At 40.3% G+C, this 12,672-nt stretch overlaps 1 protein-coding gene across 3 annotated transcripts in view; it reads right to left on the minus strand.

The window, feature by feature from the left end:
• The window catches only part of Hipk1 (homeodomain interacting protein kinase 1), a 51,032-nt gene that overhangs the window by 22,900 nt on the left and 15,460 nt on the right, over positions 1-12,672 (minus strand). For all 3 annotated transcript variants that reach the window (XM_041638184.1, XM_041638185.1, XM_041638183.1), the window contains exons 3-5: positions 5,699-5,822; positions 967-1,086; positions 178-264 (exon numbers count right to left, since the gene is read on the minus strand). In XM_041638184.1, the coding sequence (XP_041494118.1) occupies positions 178-264; positions 967-1,086; positions 5,699-5,822 (331 nt within the window). The remainder of the gene's footprint in view (positions 1-177; positions 265-966; positions 1,087-5,698; positions 5,823-12,672) is intronic.

Genomic DNA, 12,672 nt, shown 5'->3' on the forward strand with positions numbered 1-12,672 from the left:
ATCTGAGAATATTGTTTTAGTTCGGTGTATTTGGGCTACAGAAACTCAATCAAGTATCTTTAAAGTATCAAATGTTCTTTTAACACGTAGCAAAATGTTAGCATGTATAATCCTCAGACATGTGTCTCTGACTGAAGCACCACACCAATCCCGCCTTTCTAGGCTTGCCACACTTACCTGAGCCATGTCGTCTAAGCAGTTAAAAATGTACTTCCGGGCTTCTTTTGACTTTATTCCAGTCTCTAATTCATGTTCTTCAGGTGTCTATAAAACACGGATTTTTAAAAAACTCTACATTATTTTCACATTTTTCTTTTAATCTGAAGGCAGAATACAAAGAGATTGTATTGTTGCCTTGTCAACTACAGATGGCAAAGATAGAACCTGAGCGTTCTACAGTGGAGAGACAGAGTCCTTTCAACAGTGCGAAACAAGCATGGCAGCAGGGACACCACACAGCGCTACGGTCAGGTAAATGGGATGCAACCATTTCCTCTTACAGATTCTTGGACATGGACACAGACCTCAATAATGTTTAACAGGCTCAGAGGCAGAGTGTCAGGAGGTTAATGGATTTCTCACACTAAAGGAGAAAGTTCAGTATTAAAAACAGACTCTTATTTCAGGAAAATCTCTAAGGCCTGAATGTGAACGTTAGAAATAAGGTTGTCTCACTGTGCTGGTGATCTCCCTGGGACAGTCATTATGCTTCTCTAGCTCCCACGCTTACTGAGCATGAGTCTCTGCACCCTCAACTGCCAATCCTAAATACGCAGAACAATCTCAAACAGCTGAACTGGCTCATTATCTTTGTGATTTTCACACATGCATAAGGCATAATAGATGTAATAAAATCATTTTCCAAAGGATTTTTCCTACAAATATACCCCCTTCCCACACTTTCCTTCCTCTAAGTCAAGAAATTATTAACTAAAACCTAATTTTAAAGTTGTAAGGAAGACATACCTTAAGCCTCCACAGTGGGTACCCCAAATTAGGATCTCTGTTGAAGAACCTGGTTGTTTTAGTTCCAGCACTGAGAAGATATTCAGCTGGCAGGCCTTGTGTTTGTGAAATATATCGAATCTGGAAAAATCAAAACCATCAAACATCAATTTCAAGTGGAAAAATATATCAAAAGCTTTTACACTGAAATCAACTCTAGCCAGAACAGCCAGTGTTCTTAACCTCTAAGCCATCTATCTCTCCAGCTCTAGATTTTGATATTTGTATACCAATGTTCACAGAAGCATTATTCACAATAGGCAAAAAAAAGTAACCATGTATATTGCTACTAACAGATAAACAAAAGGTGGTATATACACAATGGAACATCATTTAGCCAAAAAAGTGATGTTCTGATACAAGTAAAATAAGTCTATCACAGAGCTCCACACTTTCTATGTGATGAATATTTATGACACACCAGAGAGGGCAAATTTACATAGAGAAAAAAAATATCTTAGCATTTGTGTAGAGGTAAGAAGAATCGAGGAGTTTGGAGGAAAATAGGCATTGATACTAGGTGTTATTATAGAACGACAGAATGTTCTAAAATTGGTAACTATTGTGCATTCCTGCAAACATACTAAAAACCCATCAATCTGTACAAATGGTTGATGTGTGTAGCATGTGAATTCTAACTCTATAAAGTTATTTTTATAAAAACAAACAAACAAAAAACCTTAGCTGGACCCTATTGCATGAATCCTTTTTTATTACCCAGATGCACCAAGATAAACTAGCCCCAGTCCTGTTCCCCAGTAGCATCCTATTTACTCAGCACAGGCAAACCACTTCTCCTATCACCCACCAGCATATTACACAGACATTTCCAAAGGACCATATCCTTTTTCTTTACAAAAAAAGCTCTGCTGGCTATATCAGCTTCTAAAGCCAATTGTACTTGCTTCTAGGAAATTTACACTGATCTGTTGCTAAGCCTGAACAAGTACAATTGAATAGCTGGACTAAGAACTACATTCCTGGAGGCTGTGATTGGTTGGAGCAGAATCCATGAGTCCCCTCAAGTTTTATGAAGACAACGTGTGTGTGTTGTCCGTGAACTACTACGTGTACTACGATACCACGCCTGTAGCATAGCACCTGCACTACAGGACCATTTGCGGCTGGAGCTTTAAACACATATGAAACAAGAATGCCAAGAATGCCCCCTTTATTGTGTTCCAGGGCAGCTTATATAAGGATCCTTAATGGACAGCCATACCCAACCCAAACCCACCAGAAACCACTCCCCTGCCATCAGGAATTCCTGAAGGTCTCGTGCTAAGAGCAGCTGCAAACATAGGAAAACAAGTTGTTTTGCTCAGAGCAGCTGCAAGCAAAACAAGTTTACAAGAAATTCAGGGTCTGGGGGTCCACAGCCCCCAACATATGTGTATATTTCAAGGGTGAGGATCTAAGCTTCATTAGCCTCTCAGAAGGGTCCGGGAAGGACTAAGAACTGAGAGTCAATGCTCTGGTACAATCCCAATTATGGACTTGCATCATATCCTATCCCTCATACTTTTTTCTTCTAAATTAGAAAGCCATTATTCTTACGAGGTAGGAAAGATTAAAAACTTACAAAGCACAACATAACTAGTTACCTATAACACGAGTAACCTATTTTATAATTTACTCCAAGTCAGCTCAAAAATGAGACAGAATTCTGAGCTAAGAGAAAACAATGTTTTGTTCTTTTTCACCTTCTAATTACAAATTTCTCAAAAACAAGACAAAACTTATGTCTGTTATGTGCAATGGATGTGGTGGTGTCAGTGGATGGCAGACTAGTGGAATGCAAGTCTCTACTCTTAAAGAACTGCCAGTATTGTGGAGAGCAAGAAATGGGAATTCAAATTATTTCCATAGTAAAACTTTTTTTAATGGACTTTTTTTTTTTGAAACAGTATCCTGTCTTCTAAAACTTATCAGTTTTAACACAGTAGCAGCATTTACAGCTATGAGTCAGACAAAGTGGTACACACCTAGAATCCCAGTACTAGAGAGCAAGGCCAAAGGATTGGGAGTTTAAGGCCAGTCTCCACAAAATAAGTTCAAAAAAGTTTTATGACTCAAATGACTGTCCTCATAAAACCTACTTCAGAAGACACCTAATCTGTAGCATAACTTCTGAAACCTAATGTATTCAATTACTTTGTTCTGAGCTCTATATAAAATAAAATAATAAATAATAGCAGTGCTGAGTAAGCCAAAGTTCACTCCCAGAACTCCAGTTAAACTTTACTTTCATCTCTTAACTCACAAGACACAGTTGACTAGAGTTAATCAGTACAGAGCTAGAAAAATGCCAACCATATATAATATAGATAAAATCCTTCTTTATCACAGAGATAAAAACACAACTTTAGACCAAATGGGCGGTAGAAGAAATTATTTTTGTTTTTGTTTTCAAGACAGGGTTTTTCTGTGTAGCCCTGGCTGTCCTAGAACTTACTCTGTAGACCAGGCTGGCTTCAAATGTAGAGATCCACCTTCCCATGTGGTGTGGGAGGTTTTTATGTATATGTGTTGCTTTTATTGGTTAATGAATAAAGCTGTTTTGGCCAGTGGCTTAGCAGAATAGAGGTAGGTGGGAAAACTAAACTGAATGCTGGGAGAAGGAAGGCAGAGTCAATGAGAAATGGGTTAGTTTTGGATATAAGAGCTAGCTAGCAATACATTTAAGATATTGGCCGCCGGGTGGTGGTGGCGCGCGCCTTTAATCCCAGGACTTGGGAGGCAGAGGCAGGCGGATCTCTGTGAGTTCGAGACCAGCCTGGTCTACAAGAGCTAGTTCCAGGACAGACTCCAAAACCACAGAGAAACCCTGTCTCGAAAAACCAAAAAAAAAAAAAGATATTGGCCAAACAGTATTGCAAATAATATAGTTTCTGTGTGATTATCTTGGGACTGAGCAGCCGGGAATGAACTAGCAGCCTCCAACACCTCTGTGCCTTTCAAGTACTGGGAGGCACCACTGCCTGGCAGAAAAAAATGTTTTGAATTTTCAGTAACAATTAGACTCCTTTTTTCTCTATCTAAATACTTTGCTAGCACATTTATTTCTCTAGAATATATTGCACTAGTAATAACAGATGGCCAGCCCTTAAAGAACACAGGGTTAAGGCAACAACACTTCATCCTTATAGTCAAAATTTGTATATTCCTTCCCCACATCAAGGCTGGTTATCGAATTTAGCCCTCTCAAGATGTTAGTTAATAAGTGCTCTACCACTGAGCTGTATCTCCAACCTATTTTGGATCCCTCAAGACTTAATTACTAACAGCCTAGCGTTGGCCAGAAACCTTAGCAAAGCCATAAATGTATTATTAACACATATTTATTTGTAAAAAATGCACAAGAAGCACAAGAGATCAAGTTTTCTTAGCTACCTTAAGCAGAAATGATTAGCAGTATGCAGCACTGTAAGTAGATGCTCGCCAACCTTGAGTTCAGTGTGTCAACATCAAGAGGTGACTGCAAAATACTACAATAGCACAGCAAACACCAAATTATGAGTTAGCACTATACTGTAATGATTGAGATCCGGTTATTTAAGAATAGCATCAAGGCTGGGCTTGGTAGAACACTCCTTTAATCCTATCAGCCAGCCTGGTCGACATAGGACTAGGGCTCTATGCAAAGAGACCTTGTCTCCAAAAAAAAAAAAGAATGACAACATGTGTGGTCTTATGTTTAAGTTTTTGGAAAGCTTTAACCTTTTAAGAATAAATTTGTAGCTGGGTGATAGTTGCACACTGCTGTGGAATATTAGTTGAAGATTTGATATATCTGTTTATGCTATGGAATATTTGGTTAATGATGTGTCACATTCTTTTTATGTTGCACTTGTTTAACTCTGTGAAGCTGTGTTGCTTTGTGTTGCCTAAAATACATGATTGGTCTAATCAAAAGCTGAACAGCCAGTAATTAGGCAGGAGATGGATAGGCGGGGCTGCCAGGCAGAGAGAAGAAATGGAAAGGAAGAGGACACTAGGGGCCAGCCACTCAGCTACAATAAGAAGAAGTTAATAGAATAAAGAAAGGTAAAAGGCTGGGGGGTGGTGGTGCATGACTTTAATCCCAGCACTTAGGAGGCAGAGGTAGGAGGATCTCTGTGAGTTCAAGACTAGCTTGGTCCACAAGAGCTAGTTCCAGGACAGCTAGGGCTGCTAAAGAAACCCTGTCTCGAAAAACAAAAAACAAACAAACAAAAGAAGGTAAAACTCCAGAGGGAAAAGGTAGATGGGATAATTCAAGCTAGCAAAGCCAGCTAGAAACAAGCCAAGCTAACACGATTACAGCACACACCAGAGGCAGAAGCAGGTAGATCTCTCTGATTTCATGGCTAACCTGATCTACAAAGCTGTTACAAAGAGAAACATTGTCTCAAAAAACCAAAAAGAAGGAATGACAGGATAGATTTGTAAGGGGGGAGGAATTTAATTATATTAATAAAAGAACTATTTTAAAAGAATAGATTTATACATATTTTTGGTAAGTATCAATATATATAATAGACTATTTGTCCACATCTATATTTTGGACTTACGACACCCTTAATTTTTTTCAACATTCCTACGCTGTGTGGTCTGTTTTTTCAAGTTGTTAAAGAAGCACTCTTTGTATGTGTGGACCTATGCAATCTGAGTTTGTGTTGCTCTCCAAGTTGATTCAAACAAACACTCTTACCTGATCGTACTCTGAAGCACCAGGATAAAGAGGCCATCCCAGGAACAGCTCCGCTATCACACAGCCCAGTGACCACATGTCAATAGCTTCACAGAATGGTAATCCAAGAATAATTTCAGGGGCTCTAGCAAAATACAAAGACATAAGGTAAAATAGCAAACATTAATCAGGGAAATTAACTATGGATGGTGACTAAATCCTGCTGCAGTATCAGCAACAAGAACATTTGTTTAAGGAAACTGAAAACCATCAGTATATAACTACACAGTCAGAACTTGAATTCAGAAGCTTCAGCCAGGCAGTGGTGGCACATATCTTTAATCCCAGGACTCAGATACAGGCAGGTCTCTAATCAACAGAGTGAGTTCCAGGACAGTCAGAACAAAACGGAGGAATGCCGCCTTGAAAAAAATTCAGAAGTTTCGAACTGCAGAAAGGTAATACAGAACATAATCTATGTATCCAACAACCCCACCAGAGTTCATGATAGTGCGCACAATTGATACGTTACTATCTCTGTAATAATACTCTAAGTAAGCATATTAAATTGGCTAAATAAAGACATTAACCAATCTTGTACTGGTTCAAGGCAGGTCCTGATGATAAAGAAGTTATATTAAACTCAAGGGAAAATGTCTGTTTTGAGAGCTTTTTAAATATTATAATTACAAATAAAAGATCATAAAGATTTTTTTTTTCTGAGCATCTTAGTTGTTTTACTACTACCTTCATGACAAAAAGGACTTCTGAAAAACTGGTATTTGCAGCAGACTCAAGTACCAACCTATGGGAGTTTGAACCTCAGGCCCATTACTTAGTAACTGTCACCATCTAACGTCAACTCTATGCCTTGGGTTTCTGATACACAATGCAGACAGTGGGAGCACCTATCATACAAAATTGAAATAAATTAATAAAATCTTGAGTCAGTAGTTGGCACATAAAAAGAATATGTAAATGTTAGGTATAAAAATTATTATTTCAGCACCATTATTTTGAGTCTTAAAACTTTTTTTTTTAGAAATTTGATTTTCATTAATGCTTCAAGTCCAATAATCCATAAACTAAGAGTACTCTATAGGCGAACACATCTGAAATGAAATTACTATTCCCACTGACAGAACAGGAAACTGAGACAGGAGAGAGCTGCCTAAAACTACAGTAAGTGATAGAGCAGGGATGGCTCTCAGCGCACCTCAGAATTAAATACATACTAGCTACATCCTAAAACTACAGTAAGTGATAGAGCAGGGATGGCTCTCAGCACACCGCAGAATTAGATACATACTAGCTACATCCTAAAACTACAGTAAGTGATAGAGCAGGGATGGCTCTCAGCACACCGCAGAATTAAATATATACTAGCTACATCCTCACCTTCATCAACTTATTTGGAATGGTGGCATGCATAAGTAGACTTTTCTCAAAGTATGACTAAAAAATTATATACAGTGGATAAAAAGGTAAACCAAGCTTGTGGACCTGAGTTCTGGCCCCAAAATCCACATGGTAGAAGGAAATCAACCTGAAAGTTATCCTATGACTTCCATATATATATATTTTTTTTCTCCCACAAAAAATGAAAAACAAACAAACAAAAAACACTAAAATCTCAACTCGCAAATATTGAAAAATAGATTCAAAAAGACATGATAAAGTTTAAGAGTAGACCTCAGGGGTAGAACATATGCAATGGGTTGATTTGATTCTCAAACAACGGTTGAGCAGTTGAATGAGAACAGGTAACATGAATACAGTAACAATGAGAAATGACAGCGCGTACCATATGCTGTGTACTTCTAAAGTCTTCATAAATGTTGAATCATAAGCATTGTTGCACACCAGCAATTCTTTTTTTTTTTTTTTTTTGGTTTTCCGAGACAGGGTTTCTCTGTGGTTTTGGAGCCTGTCCTGGAACTAGCTCTTGTAGTCCAGGCTGGTCTCGAACTCACAGAGATCTGCCTGCCTCTGCCTCCCAAGTGCTGGGATTAAAGGCGTGCGCCACCACCGCCCAGCACACCAGCAATTCTTAAATTGCACATGTTTTCACTTTTTTTTTTCTTTTTCAAGTCAGGGTTTCTCTATAGCTTTAGAGCCTGTCCTGGAACTAGCTCTGTAGACCAGGCTGGCCTTGAACTCACAGAGATCCGCTTGCCTCTGCCTCTGTGCTGGGATTAAAGGTGTGCTCCACCACTGCCTGGCTTTGTTTTCATTTTCTAACGTTTCACAGATGAAGATATAGCTCAGGTTAGTGGCGATGCTGCTCCTTTCATGTGGCAATAATGCGGCATCCTGGAGCCAATTAGAGCATTTTAGGATCGATGAGATAAAGCGCTATCTTCATTTGACAGATGAAGAAACTGAGAGGTTAAATTACTTGTCTGAGGCTACACTACTAAATAATGACACCTAGGCAGACAGGATCTACGATCCAAACTCTGATACCTTCATCACTTTCTCTAAAAATGTTCTTTCCTTCCAATAAATCTAAGATTTTGGGGTCTGAAAATATATTCCTGATATAACTCTCTCATGTAAGAGGAAAACAAAAAGCGGGTCCCTCCATGAAGAGCCATCTAACTGGACATGCATCCTCACAGATTGCCTAAGTTTTCCAAATTTTGGTTTTAGGTAATACATGATTATTGCTATGCTGTGTGTGTGTGTGTTGAGTTGCTTGAGAAAAGATTCATTGGTTATACTGTTGTTGGGTTTTGGCTGTCTGCTGTTTTAATATTCTGAGCCAGGAGGTCTTGCAATGTAGTCCCACTTGGCCTTGAACTCATTTTATAACCCAGGCTGCCCTTGAATTTGGGATTCTCCTATCTTGGTCTCCCAAGCCCTAGAACTACAGGTCTGCATCATCATGACTTGCCTAGAATATCCCCCCCCCCCACAAAAAAATAGCTTCTACAGGTAATTAAACATCAACACCCTTGGGAAACAGGTAGGTTATACGACATTTCCTGATGCTTACCCTGAAACAGTAGAAAATTTAGGCCTGTTCAGACTCATTCTGCTAGACAGCTGGAGTAGAGCAAACATCCCCAGCTTCTGTAGTGTCTGATAGGAACCCCAACCCACAGTCGTCACAGCTGCACCATACAGTGATCCATCAAGACGACCACTGCAAACCTGAGGCCCACCTGGTCTACATGGCAGTTCCAGAAACTGTCTTACAAAAGAAAAGGAAGGAAGAAAAGTGATGTGTGATGTTGAAAGTAACTGCAGCCATTTACAACTGATGGAATTCCAAAATTCAATTAAATTCCAACCACTATGGCATGTTCTTAGGAGAATTAATAAAGCTGAGAATAGGAGTGGCCAGAAAAAATATAAAAGCTTTTCTAAAATTGAAAAAAAAGGGGGAAAAATGTCTTACTTTCAGTGAGCAGCAACATCAATTTCCAAGTTCACGACAGCGCCAGAAATAGCTGGCAGGGCGAGCACACATGGCTTGGTGCCGGAATAAAAACTGGGCTGAGAACATTCCAAAGCATAGACCGAGAACCCGGAGGTTTTAGCAGCCCTACCTTACAGAAAGACATTTTTGAAAAGGTAGATCAGGAGGGAATAATGGGCCAGCCCAGTTTTTAACTTCTTTAAAATAACACAGCTTGAAGTGTCAAAGAAATTAAGGAAAACACTAATTCCAGCCTCATTTAAAAAAACACACACACACAAACAGTGAAGGTTGGCTGCAATCTGTTTTTCCTCGGCTCCCCTGGTTCTGGAATGACTAAAGCAGCCAACAGCTCTCAGAGAAAATCCACACAAGATAGCAACTCTTCCCTTACACAAAGGCAACTACTAAAGAAAACCTCATGGATTTAAACTAATGACAAACAAATAAAAAAAGTGGATGGGGGGGCGGAAGGAGAAAGAAGAGGAAAGAAGAAAGGGAGAGTAAGAAGGAAAGGAAAGAAAGCTGCAGTGGGGGCTTCTCCTCACTGAGCCTAAACACACTCATCTTAACCTCTAGTTAGTGCATGAAGTGTCTTCCCCTTTACCAAACAATGACAGCACCTCTAAATTGAGATTTCATTTGTTGAAATTATTCTCACTGCATTTTCCTCTAGGCCTCCTTTAGACTCTCCAGTCTTAATATAAAGTCTTTGGAGGGGTTGGAGGGGTAGTTCGGTGTAGGGAGCATTTTTAACATGTGCTAGTCCTGAATCTTATCCCCAGTACTGGAATGTCTACAGACATGGAAACCCTGGTTCTGCTATGTGTTTAAGAAGGCCGAACCAGGCACATACTGTTACCCCAGCACTTAAGAAACAGAAGCACAAAGATTGAAGGGTCAAGGCCAGCCCAGGCTACACCAGGAGGTGCTGTCTCAAAGTTAAATAAAAGAGGAAGAAAGGAAGGGAAAAAAAAGGAAGGATGAATTAGATAATTACTTATCTAGTCTGTTTCCAGTTACAACATTGTAATACACATAAGGCAATAAAAAGACTACGTACTCAAGTGTAGGAGAAAGCTAGAGATGACAACAACAAACTTGGCAGTATTTTGTTTGCTTTGGTTTTTTGTTTTTTTTTTTGTTTTTTTTTTTTTTGGTTTTTCGAGACAGGGTTTCTCTGTGGCTTTGGAGCCTGTCCTGGAACTAGCTCTGAAGACCAGAGCTGGTCTCGAACTCACAGAGATCTGCATGCCTCTGCCTCCCAAGTGCTGGGATTAAAGGCGTGCGCCACCATCGCTTTGGTTTTTTGAGACAGGGTTTCTCCGTGTAGGTTTGGAGCCCCTCCTGGAACTCGCCTTGTAAACCAGGCTGGCCTTGAACTCAGATCCACCTGAAAGCACAACTGGTTTTTTTTTTGTCCCCTCCCCCCATGAAGACTGAAGCCAGGGCCTTGCCTTTGCTAGGCAACTGCTCTACCATTGAGTTACATCACTAACCAACCAAACTTGGCAGCATTTATTTCAATAGGAACATGCTACTAATTGTGCTTTTTGAATAATGCGTCTCTCTCTAACAGTGGTTCTCAACCGTGAGTCTCAACCCCTACAGGATTTGCATGTTAGATATCTGCATAAGAGATATTTATGATTCATAACAGTAGCAAAATTATAGTTATGAAGTAGCAATAACATAATTTTTTAAGGTACCTGGAGGGACAGCCATGGGTGCTGGGAACTGAACTCTTACATTTTTGGTTGTGAGCCTAGCCTTTAACGGGCTGAGCCAGTCCTCCAGGCCACAACAACATAATTTTATGGCTGAGGGTCACTACCACATGAGGAATGGTATTTCTAGTCACAGCATTAAGACAGTTGAGAGCCATTGCCTTAGAGGATACAGCCCCATTCTTAAAGCACAAGCACTAAAGGTACTAATTAAATAGCCAAATGGCAGAAACAGCAGTCCCTGCGCGTTCATTTCCCAATTTTGAAAAGCTCCTCCAAGGTCATAAAGCTCTAGTTCACTGGCACCCACAGCAAGCCGAGTACAAATCATTCTTTGGTTGTTTTCATGAACATTCAGCTTCTTTCTTCCCTTTGCTGAGGCACCAAGCCTACTTATTCACCAGATTAGAGATGTTACATAAAGTCCAACTTCCTGCATCTGTGGCTTAGATTGAAACTGTAGTTTCACTGTTACAGGAAATTAGATTGTTTGTGTAGGATAAATTAAGCTATACTTTTCTTCTCTACAGTGTCCACCCATAAATAACAAAGTGATCTAAGCTTGAAACAAATGCTGGCTAGTTTGTACAGAAGAGCAAAGCCCTGCAGCTGCAATTGTGGCAGACCTCTGTCCCTAAAACTCTAGCCCCAAAGACAGCAGCTTTCAAACATTTCCACTGCCTGGATCCTTTAGCCATGCCTACGGCTAAGTGTGGCAAATTTCTGCCAAATGGTAGTATCTGGGTATGTTTAACATTGAGACAAAGCAATGTAAACTTAAAAGAGTGGATTTGAAGGCAGCTTCCCCAGCTAAAGGTTTACAAAAGACAAAAAAGGGGGAGTGGGAGCCGGGCGGTGGTGGCGCATGCCTTTAATCCCAGCACTCAGGAGGCGGAGGCAGGCGGATCTCTGTGAGTTCGAGGCCAGCCTGGTCTACAAGAGCTAGTTCCAGGACAGGACAGCTACGGAGAAACCCTGTCTCGAAAATCAAAAGAAAAAAGGGGGGGGGTGGCAACAAAGAGATATGAGGATGCTCAAGGCCCACTGAGGACAAAACCAGGGATGAGGGAGGGCTGCCTACACAGCTCTTCTACCTGCTCATGCTGTTATCAAGTATTACTATGAGACAACACAGCACGCAAGGGGAATCCTAGGCCAGCAGGGGAATCCTAGGCCAAGCCACAAGCCCTGGATGCTGAGCTGCTCGCAGTGATGGCATGGGAACAGAAGACACTTAAGAAGTACGCTTTCTTCCCCTTGAAATTATTCTTAAAGCCAACAACCAAATTCATAAGTAGCTTTGTAGAATACTTTAAAACTTAGAAAACCTTAATTTTTTATAAGATCAAAACCAAAAGGAAAAAGTATACAGATTTAGTAGCCTAATACTAAAAATCAATCACTTTTAGTCTCTATGTAAAGATCCAATCAAAAATGATTTCATAAAATATCCTACATCCCCTTTTGTTCTGCCGTTTTGTTTTAAAACCGCCTAGCTATCTCTGAGAGGGTGCACAAACGGTTAATGAACACCTGCACACCAAGGACTGGCTCAGAGCTGAGAAGGTCCTGCCTGAGCTGCTGGGCTCTCACCTCCTGCCCTCAGAGAATGGAAATGGGGCAGGAAGTTCTCCAGCACACCTGTAAGCATGCAGTGCTTTTGTACTGTATGGGGGAGGGGTGCTCAAAGGGGAATATCAGAAGCAAATGCAGCTGGAGCCTAAATCTCCAAAGTCATAAATAAGTAAACTGAAGTGAAAAATTTCAACACCAGCCTGGGTTGCAGGAGCAGGATGACACTGGGAACCACAGTTCTGCGAGCTCCTTTGCCTCATTTCAAGCAA

Source organism: Microtus oregoni, unplaced genomic scaffold (assembly GCF_018167655.1).
Source record: "Microtus oregoni isolate MIOR12 unplaced genomic scaffold, Mior012 000054F_ref0000373, whole genome shotgun sequence".
Classification (NCBI taxonomy): Eukaryota; Metazoa; Chordata; class Mammalia; order Rodentia; family Cricetidae; genus Microtus; species Microtus oregoni.